We start from the raw sequence: 19048 nt of genomic DNA on the forward strand, positions 1-19048 counted from the left end.
GTATAGTCTGGGGATTATTCCTGTGTTCGTCCATGGTCTGGAATTTAGGTTAAGTTTAGATTTAAGACCTCTCCTGGTACCACATTATCATAATCATCCTATCACATCATCGGGGTAATGTAACTCCGGCTTCCAGGTGCCCCAACCTCAGAAGTGGGTTACAACTAAGCCACAGCCAGGAGAGAAGACCAGAAATGTCGAAAAGACAACCTGGTGGCATTGGATAAAAAATTATTATTATTATTATTATTATTATTATTATTAAAAACAATATCCCCAACAGACACTGCATTAGAGTCTTTTAAATTTCTTCTTTCAAACACATCCTTATTACTATCACTTCTTCCCTCCATTTTTACATCTCGACTCAAGGAATAGCTTTATCCCCTTGGTCTTCTTCTTCTTTCCTTTTCCCATGCTCCTTGTGCCACTCATCCTCCATTCGAGAGCTTTCTTAGCAGACTTGCATTCCTCTTACTCTGCAGTTTAAGATTGCTTCCCTTTCCATGTCCATCATCATGTGTATACTTCCCCATTCGTCATCATGTTGGTTCTTACCTCGTTACCATCTCCAAGTTATCAACAGAAATACTAGCTTCTTGGTTATGTGCCTCAAATTCCGTTTAGAGACGTAATGGACCTTCCAGGAAAAACTGAGTCCAAAGCATTATTGTTGTTTAGTTAGCAGTCCGAAGACAGGTCTGAACCTCATAAGTGACACCAAAAAGCACCACTTATGAGGCAACTAGGCCAGGAGATAATGGGTTAGAGTGGCCAGTTCCTTTCCTCCTCCATTGCATACATCACTGATTAGCTGCATAAAGCATGATTAAAGACATAAAATAAGTGAACTAGTCTAAAAAGCAATGCATTACTTTGCTGCTTGCAAATCATATCAAACCGTAAGTTCCAATGGCACTACTTGGTTTATGAAATTTTATAAAGGATGAAACCTGGACTAAAGCATACAAGAGATAAGAAAGAAGGAAAGTGTCATATTGTACAAACATGTTTACAAAAAACAGTGTATCAGTAATTCCAATATCTACTTCAAAACCTGCTAACGAAAATCAAACAGTACACTGCCAAGGCAACTATTTTTTAATAAAACGTACACACTGCCTATTTGAACTACTGCAGTGGCCTCAATTTACTATATGAATTTTTATGAGCTTTTTGTGTTGTTATACACCAAAATCTCTCTTTAGTGGAGACTTGGCATCTCAGTTTTCCAGAAACACTTGGGAACTCACTCACATTGCTCAAATTACAATATTGTTCCGTCATTCATTATAATTTAATCTTAAGAATACTAAAAATGTGTTTAATAACACGTTACTTTAAAGTTTTAATTTTCCAGTACATCCATTTTTACTGTTTGAAGAGTGTGCACATTTTATTCAAACATTTTATTGTTTAAAATGCACAGAAAAAGCTTAGACAATACAAAATAAAAAATGCTGGCAGCATATATTTTACAATATAGGAATATATCACTTGAATTGAACGTATTTTCTCTCGAATGCAGCAGAAACTGGCATTTGACTAACTGGAATTTTATTAAGAATAATCATCATTCGACTTCCACTACGGAGAAAAAAAATAGATATATTAATTTTCTACAGTGAGGGACATTCGTATTAATAAAAGTTGTAACAATTACAAAAGTTATAAAAGAGACAAAAGGAATACATTTATATAGAAAAATACAAAATTCAAATAATAAAATTAATACTATTTGGGTTATTATTAACAATAAAACAAGTCGACATCCAAAGAAAGAAAATATTTATTTTATTAAAGCCAATGATCAAGTACACGATCCAAATCCTATTGAAAATTACTTTAATAGCTTCCATATCAATATTGTTTAAAACCGAAAACATTCAAGATAGTGCAGAAGGTGCTGCAATTGGTAACGAAATTTCCACGTCTCAAATTTATTCCCACTGCTGCAGCAGAAATCATTTATGTGACAAAACATTCTAAAACACAATATTCCTCTGGATAGGATAAAATACCAAGTTCTAGTAGCCTGTTGGCCATTTGTCTCACTTCGGATTTCGCTGCTCCACTGAAGGAGCTCTAGAAGATTTTGAAGAGGAAACGCCGAAAATGACGTAAACTAATACCTTACTTACTTACTTACTTACTTACGTACAAATGGCTTTTAAGGAACCCGGAGGTTCATTGCTGCCCTCACATAAGCCCGCCATTGATCCCTATCCTGTGCAAGATTAATCCACTCTCTGTCATCAGATCCCACCTCCCTCAAATCCATTTTAATATTATCTTCCCATCTACGTTTCGGCCTCCCCAAAGGTCTTTTTCCCTCCGGCAGCCCAACTAACACATTATATGCATTTCTGGATTTGACCATACGTGCTACATGTCCTGCTCATCTCAAACGTCTGGATTTAATGTTACTAATTATGTCAGGTGAAGAATACAAAGCATGCAGTTCTGCACTCCATTCTCCTGTAACTTCATCCCTCTTAGCCCCAAATATTTTCCTAAGAACCTTATTCTCAAACACTCTTAATCTCTGTCCCTCTCTCAAAGTAAGAGTCCAAGTTTCACAGCCATACAGAACAACCCGTAATATAACTGTTTTATAAATTCTAACTTTCAAAATTTTTGACAGCAGACTAGATGACAAAAGCTTCTCAACCGAATAATAACATTTCCCATATTTATTCTGCGTTTAATGTCCTTCCAAGTGTTGTTACTGTTGCTCCAAGATATATGAATTTTTCCACCTCTTCGAAAGATAAATCTCCAATTCTTATATTTCCATTTCGTACAATATTCTGGTCACGAGACATAATCATATACTTTGTATTTCGGGGTTCACTTCCAAATCTATCGCTTTACTTGCTTCAAGTAAAATTTCCGTGTTTTCTCTAATCGTTTGTGGATTTTCTCGTAACATATTCACGTCATCCGCATAGACAAGCAGCTGATGTAACCCGTTCAATTCCAAACCCCTCTCTGTTATCCTGGACTTTCCTAATGGCATACTCTAGAGCAAAGTTAAAAAGTAAAGGTGATAGTGCATCTCCTTGCTTTAGCCTGCAGTGAATTGGAAAAGCATCAGACAGAAACTGACCTATACGAACTCTGCTGTACGTTTCACTGAGACACATTTTAATTAATCAAACTAGTTTCTTGGGAATACCAAATTCAATAACAATGTTATATAAAACTTCTCTCTTGACTGAGGCATATGCCTTTTTGAAATCCATGAATAACTGATGTACTGTACCCTTATACTCCCATTTTTTCTCCAATATCTGTCGAATACAAAAAATCTGATCAATTGTCGATCTATTACGCCTAAAACCACACTGATGATCCCCAATTTCATCTACATACGGAGTTAATCTTCTAATAGCTACCACATAAAAGGGGGAGGAGGAGCGGAGAAGCTGACAGAAGAAGAAACACTGGAAGTTGAAAGTGTGCACATTGAAAGATACTGTTTCCTTTCGCAGTGCCTCCATCATAACTATATGCAATGGTGATGTTCAACCCTTCTTATTCTCGTTCCTAATTAGCAGGATGCTCCATATGCAAATTACAAGCACAAAATGCAGTCTGACACATATGCGCAATAAATTACATCACTGCACTAGCCTATCGAGGTTATAAGTTGTTTAAAATTATATATCTAATACATAATTAATATTTATTATTATTATTAGAATTCGTTGAATTGCCACACGCAGCATGCAATCAGGTTGTCGATGTACAGTAGTATAGAGGAGGTGAGCGTCCTCCCGGTCTAGTAGTATAAGCAGTTCATGTTAAAAGTTGTGACCGGTCCAAATAGATAGAGCAGCTACAGCTAATGTATACCTACGTAAACACTAGTTTTTGCATTACTGTGGTTGGAATAGTCAAAGCTTAACATTTGTTCAGTGCAGACAAGAATTCAATCAAACATACTACAATGAGAGTGTTGCTCTTCCAAACAATTGCCCCTGGATTACCCTTACCCCCGCAGCCAGTCTTGACCCGTTGGAAAATGTGGTGGGATGCTGTTAATTATTATGCAAAATATTACGGCAAAATAATGGAGTTAATTGATGCACTGGATAGCACAAACAGTTCCGCTGTTGCAACTGTAAAATCATTGCCTTTTGAAAAGTTATTGAAAAATATTCTGTTCATTAATTCTAATTTTAAAATCGTGTCCAAAAGCGTCATCCTATTAGAATCGTCTAAACTAAAACTCTCAGAAGCCCTTAATATAGTGTATAAAGTATCACAAACCGTTATCCAAAATAACAATTCACTAATTTCAGAAAAAGTGAAATGTGAGTTGAGAAACATTATTGCTAAAATTTCTGCCTATTTACAACTTCGTATTATAAATGATGTACTATCAGGTCACGACAAGACGTCTGAAATTGGTGTACTAAAAAGTAGTGACTTTCCGTTCTTGAAATATGCACCTATTACATTGTGTGACGTTGAACGTACATTTTCCCAATATAAAAACTGTTTGAGTGACCATCGGAGGAGGTTCACTTTGCAGTCGCACAAAATGTACGTAACTCTTCACTGCAATGCACATATTCAAGGATAATGTGAGTATATTACATTAAATTTTAAGAGTTAATATATCTCACTACAAAATAATTGTGTATTTACATGTTTAGACATTTCCTACTTCAATGATCATTCATTATATTTCTTGAATGCAGGATACAGGTTTTATTGTAACCGCAGTATACTGCTCAGTGTTTACATCAGAGGCATACTCCATCCGTTGCACGTTCCCTGCTCATACAATCTATGCTGCGTACGTAGTAAACCTTACGATTCTCGTGGCAATTCCACGAAGTCTAATTATTATTATTATTATTATTATTATTATTATTATTATTATTATTATCATTATTATTATTCCATATTAGTTAATCAGATAAGTTACGCACATTACATTTACCTAATTAACTTACATAAGTTGACTTACTCTTTACTTTAATAAATTATGGAACATCATCATACATTATCAATAAATGATACATTCGTAATTACGGTAACTGAAATGATATTTATGATAGGGCTGCATAACCATTGAATAACAACTTAAAGATATAAAAATGAATGTTTCAGAAATACTGAAATCAATTACATACCACAAAACAGAAAATAATGAATAACTTTTTGAGGTTAAGTAATACGGCAACTTGCATTTCTACTAAATAAAACACACTGTTTGGGAGAGGAAAAACAATATGCCATGTTATTAGTGCATGTTTAGTAAAAAGAAAAACAGGAATCGGGTGCCAAATTCACTGTAATTGTTAGAACGTGTTTGTGTTATAACTGATGCTGAACATTTTATTGTAAAGACACTGTCAAAACTTAACACGATATTTATATCAGGGCTATTTATATATAGTTCTCTTGATAAACAGTACAGTATGAATCATGCAGCACAAATGTGTTCACAGGAAAATATATTCTACGAAACTCAAGTCAAATATTTTTGCTTAGAAAATTAGACAATTGAAAATTTTCAATAAATTATACTGTTGATGAAAGTTATGTAATTTATTAATCACCTCAGGGATAACAGAAATTTTAATCAATATATTACTAAATACTTAATATACAACAAACAGCTTTTACTGAAGAAATCTTGATAGTTTACGAATAGCCCTACACAACGATTATACACGGTGTACCTAAATTGGTGTCAAATATTTCGGGGACGTGTTCCTAACATCAAAACAATTAAAAAAGTTAATAAGAACATGGGTCTGAAAACCATTCCTTAGGGAGTTATTAAAGGATTTGTCCCTTCATTGACCGCTGATTGTTTGATGGTTTTTTGTTTGTTGTATTTTGTAGAGCGAAGAAATCAGAAGAAAATATATTCTGTGAGTGAATAGAACGAAATGATTTGCATCATTTAATTGAAGATGTGCTTCTGGACGTCATCCAACGAATGTGTTTTAACACGATGCTGCTCCAGCTCATTTCAGTCTGATAGTTCGTAATGTTTTTAATGATCGATTTCCCCAAAGATGTATTGGTGAACGGGATTCATTGCATGGCCTGCTCGATCGCCTGATTTGAATCCAATGGATTTCTTCGTCTGGGCACATTTAAAGTCCCTGGTTTGTGCGACTCCTGTACTTAATGTTGATATTCTGAGAGCGTATCCAAACTGGATTTCACGAAATACGAAACACTCCAGGAATTTTCAACAGAGTACGCCAGAGCATGTAACGCAGGTTTAGGGGGCATATCGAAGCAGGAGGAAGCCACTCCGAGTAATGTTTGTAACATTAAATTTTGTCTTGTAACTCTGAAATAAATTATTTTGAGACCAATGTTCATATGAACTTTTTGTAATGTTTTGGTGTTAGGAACATGTCCCCGAAATATTTGACACCAATTTAGATACATCTTGTATAATTGCTCTGGTTTTTCTTCATTAAAAATAGTAATTTAAGGCACGGCTAAGGTGATGCAAACTAAAATTGTTCACTGTAATGCCACGGAACTGAGTTACATTATAATTACTTGCAGTACTTTATAAAATCTGGTTCGCAATTTAACTACAGAGTTTATTTAACTAATTTTTACAACTCCAGTTGTCTTGTGTTCGTTGAGTGCTTGGCTGTTCAGCACTGTAGTCACCTGTCATATTGAAACTCAGTAGTACTGAGTAATATTAGTTGCTTGATGAGTTTTTATGTCTAGATTACAATTTTTATCTTGAAAAATTGTATCTTACTTATAAGCCAGTGCACAATTTATTGTATATTGTAATGTTTCGATTTCCTGTCTTCATCATAAAAGAAGGTTGTTTTGTGAATGAAAAATTTAATTTAACCGATATCTAAATATAAATTAATGGAAACCGGCATGTCTCTCAAGACAAACATGTAGTACTCTAGTACAGTATTAAACATACAATATATTACTTACTTACTGGCTTTTAAGGAACCCGGAGGTTCATTGCCGCCCTCACATAAGCCCGCCATTGGTCCCTATCCTGAGCAAGATTAATCCAGTCATCTATCATCATATCCCACCTCCCTCAAATCCATTTTAATATTATCTTCCCATCTACATCTCGGCCTCCCCAAAGGTCTTTTTCCCTCCGGCCTTCCAACTAACACTCTATATGCATTTCTGGATTCGCCCATACGTGCTACATGCCCTGCCCATCTCAAACATCTGGATTTAATGTTCCTAATTATGTCAGGTGAAGAATACAATGCGTGCAGTTCTGTGTTGTGTAACTTTCTCCATTCTCCTGTAACTTCATCCCTCTTAGCCCCAAATATTTTCCTAAGCACCTTATTCTCAAACACCCTTAACCTATGTTCCTCTCTCAAAGTGAGAGTCCAAGTTTCACAACCATAAAGAACAACCGGTAATATAACTGTTTTATAAAATCTAACTTTCAGATTTTTTCACAGCAGACTGGATGATAAAAGCTTCTCAACCAAATAATAACAGGCATTTCCCATATTTATTCTGTGTTTAATTTCCTCCAGAGTATCATTTATATTTGTTACTGTTGCGCCAAGATATTTGAACTTCTCCACTTCTTCAAAGGATAAATTTCCAATTTTTATATTTCCATTTCGTACAATATTCTCATCACGAGACATAATCATATACTTTGTCTTTTCGGGATTTACTTCCAAACATATCTCTTTACTTGCTTCCAGTTAACCAGTCAAATTATAGGCAATACCAATGATCCTTGTTTTCAAATGAGTTCCAGCTTATGAACATTTTTAACGACGTCCTTGCTTGAATTGCGTAAATATGTCTCAAATTTGTGACAATGAAATTATAAAGTTCTCTTTACCTCTGTTCATATGCTTAAAATAAAATTCCATTTCATGAATTTCAGTTTGTGAAACTGATAACACATTTATTTTGGATTTGCAATATATTCAGATACCGGTACAGTAAACTGTGAAATTTGTTTGTATTATTCGTTATTTCTCAAACAAGTACTGTAATAAAAATATATAATCCTCATCATAATCGTTCTTTTGGAAGTGAATCTGTAGTCCTAAGATGTCAACTACATCTTTTCCCTGTCATGTCTAGCAGTTACCGGTACACAAGTATCTTTTTATCTCACATATTACTTTGTTTTATTGTTCCACATATGATATGACACACTCTAATGGACTTCTAAGCAACGAATGCACTCATTCTCCAATGTTGGCCATTACAAGCAGAAGATATCTTCTGAAATGGTTTAGCTTAAACTATACTACGAGTTTTAAAACTCTAGCAAGAACAACGATGTGTGCTTTTCATTAAACACAGAGGCATAGCTCAGATATTTTCCATAGACTTCAGATCTTCTTGCATATGTTTTCTAATATGATAAACATCCATCATGTGGAGCAGAAAAAAAATCATTCAGAGCTTATACTTGGCTCAATACCTTGGCATTGTGCATTGGTGCAAGAGTCACTGTTCAAACTTAAACTCTTGAAGGATGAACATCTCCAAGTTTTGGATTCAAGTCTGTTGTTATCGTCCAATGATGATGAGACTTACGTAACTAGCTTACAACATTAGTTCTCTTCATTCCAAATAGAGATATAATATTTCATGGTTTCGCTGTTTTTTTTTTTTTCTAGACTGACAAGTTATGACATTGTCTCTGTTGAGAATTTGTCCTATTTCGTTGTACAGGATCATCAAGACTGTAAAATATGGCACCTCTGAAAAGATGACAGAAGTCTAGCACTATTCTGCAACTGAAAAATGCTGTGCTTCTTGTAGTTGTGCTTAGCAATAGATTTTCCACTAACTTTTAGGCCTTTCCAGCTTTTAATAGTATGTTACGATAGAAGGTTCAATTTCTGAGATTTTGTAATGCACTTCACAAATGTGTATTGTACAGTATTTTCTGCACAATACTGTATCTTGAAAATAATGTTTTTAAAAATCTTAATATACAGTATTAGAGAGTCAGTCAAACTTTTACGAAACCACCTATATGGACTCTAATTCAGTGTACTGAAAAAACTGACGCAACATTATCTTTTTTCTTTCTCTTATTAGCATTCATTGCTTCTTTACTTGTAACTTTTTTTTATTCCGTAAATTGCCATTGTTTGTTTGTTTGTTTGTTTGTGTACTTGTTTACTTTTTCCTTACTCTGTTATCTTTCATCATTTATATTGTTTTGTATGCTTTGTCTAATGGCAGCCTCTAATTTGAGGAAGCACAATAAAATAAACATTACACTATGAACAGTTGACTGAAGATCAGCAGTCTGGCCAATGTACAAACTTCACCATCAACTTCAATGTGAAGGAGTAAAAATGATTCCGGTACTTGTAATATTTCGTGGAATAATTTTTATTTCTTTTTGGTAAGTGAAGTTTGAATTGTTTAAGTAAAATTCAGTACATTTCAAATGCAGTGATATGTTTCGTATAATGTATGTAAATTAACACTGCCTTTTGCATATGAATTTTACATGCAATGCAGGATTGTAGCATACATAGAAGGCAGTGGTTTTCATTACAACTCTAGAGCAGTTATTTGTAATATTTCAACATATCTAGATTGGCAACTCTGAATTCAGTAAAATAAACTTTCAATCGTGGTGGCAATTTGCTGTAATGACGAGAAAACACACTATCGTGCAAAAAAAAAAAAATCTCTTTATTTGAAATGACGTAACCTTAAAGGAGGCAGAAAACCAGCACCAATTCTGTTGTTACTTTAAGAAAAATAAAAAAAAATCGAAAAACCACAAAAAGAAAGGCCAGTATATTACACTTACGAGCCAAAGGCAAAACCACATTACATTTCAAAATTAAAATAGAATTGTTGTTGTTGTTTTCTAATGCCAGGCGTTTGACAATAAAGTCATTTGACCTCTTGCACTCCAATATTTTTCAAAGATATTATCATGGTCAGCCACTGAAGCACAGATTTTGAGATGTTCCGAATCCATTTCTTGGTTTGAGTTGCACAATGGGCAGTTAGGGGACTGATATATTCCAATTCTATGCAGGTGTTTGGCCAAACAGTCATGGCCTGTTGCCAATCTAAATGCAGCTACAGACGATTTTCGTGGTAAATCGGGAATTAACTGTGGATTATGATGCAGAGAGTTCCATTTTTTCCCTTGAGATTGTGTTATCAAATTTTGTTTGTTGAAGTCTAAGTATGTAGATTTAATAAATCTTTTCACAGAGTAATACGTAGATTTAGTAACAGGTCTGTAAGTAGCAGTGCTGCCCTTTGCGAAAGCATCCGCATTCTTGTTTCCCAGGATTCCACAATGGGATGGTATCCACTGGAATACAATTCTTTTATTGAGTGATATTAATTGAGAGAGAATTTTAGTTATTTCTGCTGTTTGAGATGAAGGTGTATGTTTAGAGACTATTGATAGAATAGCTGCTTTGGAGTCTGACAATATAACTGCATTCTTAAATTTATTGATGTGGCATAGAAGATTTCTGAGACTTTCACTTATTGCAACGATTTCTCCATCAAAACTTGTTGTTCCATATCCGAGAGATCTATAAAGTGAGAAGAGACAGCACGTAACACTTGCACCGGCACCTTGTTCTCTAGAGATCAAGGATCTGTCGGTGTATAAATGAAGCCAGTTTTGTGGAGGGTACCTAATATTAATTGCCTCTAAAGACAATTGTTTCATTATTTCAGTGTTTACTTCTGATTTCAGTATTTCTCCTGTTAAATTTAGATTATATTCTATATTTAATAGAGTTAAAGGGTTTGGTTTAATTTGTAAAAATTCCTTGTATGCATACCAATAACATTATTCTTTCCTGTGAACACATTTGTGATACAGTTTAGAATTCCACCCTTCTACTGTAACTAATTCTGTATGTATGTGAGTATTTTACATTAGTAAGGCACATTGGTGATTCAAGTATGAACACATTCAATCAATCAAATCACACCAGCATTACCAACACTGATAAGAATAAAAGTGCAGTTAGTGCATATTGGAAGGTGAAACGATACCAAGTCAATTTGGGGTCTGAGGGGAGGGGAGTTCAAAGCAGCAGCTTGTAGGAACAGAGCTGAAAGTTGGCTACTTACAGTATGGTACTTGTGAAGGTAATCTCTCTGAGGGGAATGGTGTGATTTGGGAGTGGAGCGGCCACTGAGGGGTGGAGATGACCGTTCGAAGCTTCTGCCCCGTACCAGCAGGTTCATGTGCTCCAAACTGCCAACTCGAGACTCCAGTTCTTCTGCTCTTGCTTCTGTACTTTGCTTCTCTTCCTGTATTAGCCTGTGGATGAGAAAGAGTATCTGGTTAATTTATAAATGTGTCTGAAATCTGACAATCTGTAAACTCTCCAGATTACAAAAAATAAATATGTCGCATACCAGTACCAAAAGAAAATCTATGGAACGATTTAAGAAGTTACACTGACACTCACAAAGCTTATTTTTGTAGACATATTGAATAAAAATGATACATAAATACTAGGGCTAGATAAAAAGTAATGGCAACAGTTCGATATTTCTGACATGGCTTTATTCACAGGGATACAACATTTACTTACCTTCTATATATTCGCCCCCCCTTATTTATTATCTTTTGCCAAATGTTTGGAAGGCGTCGTACACCATCAGCGCGTCCATCTTTGTCGATGTTCCGTATTGACAGTCCTATAGCATGGAAAAGTTCATCTCTGGTATTGTACCGATTCCCTTGCAGTGGTTCTTTCACTTTGGTGAAAAGATCGTAATCGCATGGACTCATATTGGGTGAGTATGGTGGAAGTTCCAGAATCTCCCATTGTCAGCGGCGCAAGAGGTCCTTGACAGCAGCAGCGGTGTGACTCCTTGCATTATCATGAAGAATGATGGGATCCTGTACCACCAAGTGTCGTCATTTTCTCCTGAGGGCTGGACGAAGGTGGTGCTGCAGAAACCTGCAGTAGTAGTCCATGTTTACTGTCTGCCTTGGAGGTACAGCATGGTGCAGTATTACCCCATCAATGTCATACGCCACAATGAACATCACGTTCACAGCAGTTTGTGTAGGGCGCACTTTCTTTGGACGAGGAGAACCGGGATGCTTCCATTCATTTGATTGGCGTTTTAAGTTTGGTTCATACGAGTGAGTCCAGGTTTCGTCCATAGCGACGATTCAACCAAGAAAGTCGTCATCTTCCCTTTGGTACCGGTCCAACAGGGTCTTCCTGTAACGCTTTAACCCATCATGCCATTGTGCGATATGACAACGCTGTATTGCTATATGCTTCACACAGTCCCTGAAAACATTCTTGTGCACTACGACCTCGTGCCATTTCAATTTTGATCCAGGAACATTGCTCTAGTTATGTAAATGTGGTCTTAGGGCGCTCGCACTATCCCTATGAAAGTCAACGTTCTACGCACTGCAGTAGATTGACAGAGTACTGTCAAAACTGGCTGCACTAACTCATCTAACAGTCTTGTTCATGTCCACACAACTGGCAGCCCTCGAACGCACCATCGTCACATGACAGCAGTGTTGACATTACTTTTTATCCAGCCTTTGTATGAGTCAGGTTTTTTTAGTAAACTCTATGCCTACATTGCTACAACAATATAAGCATTAAAAAAAAGTTGTTGTTGTTGTTTTCTAATGCCAGGCGTTTGACAATAAAGTCATTTGACCTCTTGCACTCCAATATTTTTCAAAGATATTATCATGGCCAGCCACTGAAGCACAGATTTTGAGGTGTTCCGAATCCATTTCTTGGTTTGAGTTGCATAATGGGCAGTTAGGGGACTGATATATTCCAATTCTATGCAGGTGTTTGGCCAAACAATCATGGCCTGTTGCCAATCTAAATGCAGCTACAGACGATTTTCGTGGTAAATCGGGAATTAACTGTGGATTTTGATGCAGAGAGTTCCATTTTTTCCCTTGGGATTGAGTTATCAAATTTTGTTTGTTGAAGTCTAAGTATGTAGATTTAATAAATCTCTTCACAGAGTAATACGTAGATTTAGTAACAGGTCTGTAAGTAGCAGTGCTGCCCTTCTTTGCTAAAGCATCCGCATTCTCGTTTCTCAGGATTCCACAATGGGATGATATCCATTGGAATACAATTCTTTTATTGAGTGATATTAATTGAGAGAGCATTTTAGTTATTGATAAAGCATTGTAAAATAACCCAATTAAAAAGAAGTAATACAAACAAAGAAAGAAACAAATAAAACAAAACAAATACATTAATTAAAATAATTAATGAAAATAAGGTCGCTATGACGCAAGACAGATCCTTGAGACAATATAAAACAAAGCAAGATAAAAAATATATGTTTTATTATATGCAACGGAACTTAAGTCTGTATCACTTAAAGCCACAAATGATACCACTAATCTACAGCAGAAAACTACACAAACTATTAAGTTCACATTTATGTATCGCAGACATAATTATTGTCACCTTATCTCGTTGTTGATGGCATCCAGCTGCTCTTGAAGCATCATGGCCAAAGTCTGGGCATCTGTATGACCAGAGGGTGAAAGCATCTCTGCTGCACTGAATATGCTTTCATTATCTTCACCTTCAGCATCACTTGATACATCAAATGCTTGCTGAACATTGGCCAAAACATGTGCCTGTTGCATCTTCTCCCACTCCTGTTCTCCCAGCGTGCGTATCTGCAACACATTGTAGGGCTCTGAACAAACCAGCTTGGAAGTTACTGTATTTAACTTCGTTTATGCAACACATTTTAAAGGGGCAAATCGTAAAACAGCGAACGCTAAGCTCCGCCCACGACCCCTTTCCACTTTTCCCCTAAAAGCTCACCACACACTCTAGCGGGAAAGAGTGGAAATAGGGGTTTAGGGTGGGGTGACATCTATTGGAGGAAAGTGGAACAAAAAGAGTGAATGCGGCATCTACGAAGCAAAAGAGGAACTTCGTTCTGTCTGTCTGTCTCTCTCTCTCCAGCCTCTCCTTCTCTCTTCCTTGCTTCATGTCTCTCTTTTTTTTTTTTTCTTATGACTTTGCAGAGGGTAGTATTTGATCCGTCGATCTTCCTAACGAAATGCACGCACGCTTTTTGGTCTCGCTTTACACCTCTTGGCTATCGAGGAGAGTTGGCGGTAGTAGGGAAAATGAATCTATTTTATGTTCAAGGGAACTGCCATAATGTATTGCAGAAATGCAATGTGGCGCAGGGGACAATGACCGAATAGCGTGGGTAGAAAGTGGCGGGCTTGTGAATTTAGCTTGGTAGAGGTTGACTGCGGGGATGGCATAAGTGTTAACGCGCGCTGGTAGAGCTTCATTGGTCCGTGTCCAGCTTCGAGTACAGACGGAATGACGTGTCGTGATGAGCCATCACTTGGCAGGTCCTGATTACAGCAAACGAGGCTCTGGTGACTATTGTGTTACTTCGAGGACAGTGCGAGGCAGTAGGCAGTGATCCACCAGTGTTGTTTTATTCAAAGTATGTGTTAGTTCGAGGAAAAGACGTAGTGTGGTTGTTGTCTAATGCACATTAATTTGGTTGTATCGTATTGTGTTGTAAAATATGAAATACATGCGAGGCGGTAGGCAGTGATCCACCAGTGTTGTTTTATTCAAAGTATGTGTTAGTTCGAGGAAAAGACGTAGTGTGGTTGTTGTCTAATGCACATTAATTTGGTTGTATCGTATTGTGTTGTGTTGTAAAATATGAAATACATGCGAGGCGGTAGGCAGTGATCCACCAGTGTTGTTTTATTCAAAGTGTTAGTTCGAGGAAAAGACGTAGTGTGGTTGTTGTCTAATGCACATTAATTTGGTTGTATTGTGTTGTAAAATATGAAATACATGCGAGGCGGTAGGCAGTGATCCACCATTGTTGTTTTATTCAAAGTATGTGTTAGTTCGAGGAAAAGACGTAGTGTCGAATGCACATTACATGTGGTTGTTGTCTAATGCACATTAATTTGGTTATATCGTATTGCGTTGTAAAATATGAAATACATGCGAGGCGGTAGGCAGTGATCCACTGAAGCGGGGCAGATAGTATAGAGAGAGAGAGAGAGCAGGCGAGCGAGGTGCCGAGTGGCAAGGGTGGGGATAACTTCCCCTACTGGCGTTCGCTGTTTTACGATTTATCCTTTTAGAGGTCTGAACAAACCAGCATGGAAGTTATTGTATTTAACTCCGTTTATGTAACAGAGCTGAACAAACTATTTCAACACCTGCATCATCAGGACAGCGAATTCAGCTATTCATTACTGAACCATTATAGTTAGCAGCATTTTATACTGTACACTCATGGAAAGAAAATTGGCTGGCTAAGAAACGTCTTCACAGCAACCATGCAGTACAGCTGTTCCGAAATTTTACATTACCCAGGGTATACTATCTTTATGATTCCACTCATTGTTTTCCCTCCCACATCTTTAGAACGAACCTAACCCTATTCCGCCATTATCTATCTCTAATTTGGGTAATGATGTAACTTACAGAACTTCCAAATACACGAATTTAACAAGAAATAAGTTTCCAGATGCCCGCGATTTTCACAGTGCATATATGTGGGAAGGACATTGGCAAAGGCTTAATGCTGAAGTATGTGGTAACTCATTGGTAAAATGTTTCACTAGCTATGGAACACAAACTTCTCTGTTCTACACAACAATAATACTAAACTGCCCCCCATTGAGGGTAGCCCTTACGGACTCAGTATATCCTCAAAAAAATTATTATACACATGTAAACATAGGTATTAAATTAAAAAAAAAAAAAAGGGAAACAAAGAAAAGGGCGTGAAACATTACAATTGCTATTAATGTGGCACCATGTGATTAATTAGGATTTGGCAAGATTTTTTTAATACAATTATCACAATGTCATCCCTCAAAGATGTTGGCAGAACAAATTTCCGTCGAAATTCTTCGAAAAAAGCTGGTACCGGTATAGTCCCTCGAGCACCTATGAGCAAGCCGAATACCTCAACGTGAATTAAGGCATATTTCAGCTTGAAATGGTTGACTGTAGGCTCATAGATCGACTACTGTGTTCGGTCCCTGCTTATTGCATGATTTTTTTTTTTTTTTTTTAAAGTTTGTATTTTCACGTGACATTAGTTTTGGTCCACTTGCTGTCGTAACATTTTGTCCACATTGTGTGTTATTAGTATGGAAATTTACTAACCTACCCAAAACTGTGACCCGTTTTTTATTATGCATTTGTTGTTGATAGTACTCAGCAGTTTGTGTTTATGCTCGACGAGATTTTGACTTTGATAAAAGGACTTGTGCTATTAAAGTCCCTCACTATAGAACAACAATATACATTTAAATGATAATATAATCAAATAAAGAGGTTAAATTACTTCGAAGTGACAATACCAATTTTACTTTAACTAATAGCTTCGATAGAGCTTTTCTGATTGAATGATTCCATCTGCATCTTGTGGTCTATTGGCTATGATATGCGTTAAATCCCCATGAGGATAAAAAATGTTAATAGGCTATATTTTGTCTTTCGTTCATAAAGTTACAAAGATGTATTTAAAAATTTAGCAATTAAATTTATGTAACCTATTTATACATATTTTATTTTTATTTCTTTTATTTAATATTCAATTATTAACGTTTTTATAACATTAGCATTATGCAATAATTACAATTGTGAAAAAGGACTATGAGTTTCATTTAAAGAAACAGAAATGTTAACTAGACTCTAAATTAATATTGAATTTATGACGATTTTATTTAACTAGCTTTCCAACATTCTAAATCTTGATTACTATGCATGTTATTATATACCACAACACGAGGACTAGTTTTAATTGTATTACTATGAGCTACATGTTGAATTTACGTCGATACTGTACAGTTTGATGATCAATTAAAAAAACGCGGCCAGTCACTAGTCCCCCAGCTTGTAGTAGAATAATTCAATGGAAAAATTACAGTACCTTAGTGGGGTCATCCTCCAAGGCTGACACTCTGCCTTTTTGCGGCCGACGAGGCAAAGAGTGAGTGTCAAAACTTGTATGGCTTGAGCTCCGAACAAAACTGCTAGGATCTGCCACGGCACTTGGAGATAGGCTCCTGTAAATCAAAACACTTTGTAACAGAAAAAGAGTAAAGATACGTTTCACTGAAGAATAAAAATAAAATATACTAGGAGTAGTAGTCCAGGGCCAGAGAGGTCATTGGACTGTTATGACCTTGGTGGGTACTGGGTGATGGATAGCCTGGGAAAAATGTGTAGATGCTGGACTTAGGGCCGTATTCATAAACGAGACTTTGGATGAGGACTTTCGTTGTAAAGTTTTACTTTGTTAAAAGTCCTATTCATAGACAGTACTTCTGAGACTTTGACTTTGGTAAGTCGAGATTTGACAATCTTATTCTAATGTTGGCAATCAAAATCACTGCCTTCTAAATGAATTAAATTAACAGATAGCTGAAATATAGTAGGCATTGCAACAATCAAAGCCATCTTTTGAGTCACAAATCAATGAAACAATTGAATATCGGTACATGTTAAGCAATTGTTAATAGTTTTTTTTTAAATAATTGAAGTAAACTTTATTGTACATAAATAAATACATTATAGTTAATAGTTCTTGCAGCTTTACATAAGAATAATATTATTCGAGGGCTTATTGTGAAACTAACTTAAGTGCAAAAATTGACATTTTTAGGTCTTTACACCAATCGATAATAATTTGTTCTTCTACCTGGCCACAAAAAATCGTAACTCAGTTCGAACAGTCTTGTATATAACACAGTTCATAACTACAAAACATGATGGTATAGTTTATCTGAAATAGTATTGCCTGTTAAGAATTTTGTTGTGAATAAAACATCTATTGTGGTTACGTTAGTTTTACATTAAGGAAATTATTTCATTGTAAAATAATTTCGTTGTGAAGATATGGAAGATAAGATTCCACCAATGACAGACTATGAAAGAGACATATTATCCTGCTGACAGTTGACAGAGTTATTCCCTGCATGTCTGCAGAAACTACTTAAAAATTATCTGAAATCAACATGCGGAAAACATTATTATGACGACTGCAAGGATTATAAATTAACTGCATTTCCAACTGTATAACCTATCCTCTATAGAATTAAATAGTAAGAATCAATATTAAGCTATTATTCCTTACCTATAGCGTAAAATCGCGATGAAATAAGTTGTATTATTTATTGGTGGAACAGATAATCCTCTTTGATTATTCATGAATGAAGTTGAAACATGACGAGGATATTTAATACTGTCTGTTTATCAAATTCGTACCTTGATTTGAATTTATAACCTATAATAATACGCTAAAGAACATGAGCTGCTTTAATAATCTCCTAGAAATCTTCAATATTCTCGGCAAATTCAACAATTTACCAAATATCAGTCATTTTCCTTTTGTCCACGAACGAAAGTCAAAGTCAAAGTCTAGATTTTCGGCGACTTCGAAGTAAAGTCACAATTGAAGTTTACTTTCCTCAAAGTGTAGACTGTGAATAGGAAAATGGTGACTTTGTACTTTCCAAAGTCAACTTTGGTCCAAAGTCTCGTCTTAGTGCAGATATGTCTCTGAATACTCAAATAACAGACTGTGAACCAACTCCCCGATCCCAACGTGTTGTATGTTTCTGTGCCAGAGGGGTGCTTGGCACATGGAAGAAGTGTCTTGAACAGAGTTTCTGAGAAACAGGGCGAAATCCCAGAGTAATTATCCTTACATCAGTAAAAAGGGCTCTAGCGGTGCAGACTGTTATTCCCCATTCTCACGAAACCAAAAACCAAATCCAAAATAATCAAAATGTACAAGAAGCTACTCAAGCAATCTTCAACTGAGCCCTTTGTAGAGAAGTTGACTTCAGCCAATGCTAAAACGAGACAGAGGACCACAAAAGTCACAGCGGCACAAAGGAGGAAACTTCTAAAGGAGAAGAAAATGAGAAAGGGTACTTGGATAGTTGGAAGCTCATACAAACAGACCTCAGACTCAACAACAGTAGTTGCTGGAACAAGAGGGGCATCAAAAAGACCTCACTTGGATTCCAGCTTTCCCACACCAA

At 36.1% G+C, this 19048-nt stretch overlaps 1 protein-coding gene across 1 annotated transcript in view; it reads right to left on the reverse strand.

The window, feature by feature from the left end:
• Liprin-alpha (PTPRF interacting protein alpha) overlaps positions 1 to 19048 on the reverse strand; it is a 258468-nt gene that overhangs the window by 79734 nt on the left and 159686 nt on the right. The window contains exons 13-15 of the mRNA XM_069838691.1: positions 16930 to 17065; positions 13446 to 13663; positions 11095 to 11287 (exon numbers count right to left, since the gene is read on the reverse strand). Of these exons, the coding sequence (XP_069694792.1) occupies positions 11095 to 11287; positions 13446 to 13663; positions 16930 to 17065 (547 nt within the window). The remainder of the gene's footprint in view (positions 1 to 11094; positions 11288 to 13445; positions 13664 to 16929; positions 17066 to 19048) is intronic.

The sequence above is a fragment of the Periplaneta americana genome, chromosome 11, assembly GCF_040183065.1.
Source record: "Periplaneta americana isolate PAMFEO1 chromosome 11, P.americana_PAMFEO1_priV1, whole genome shotgun sequence".
NCBI lineage: Eukaryota > Metazoa > Arthropoda > Insecta > Blattodea > Blattidae > Periplaneta > Periplaneta americana.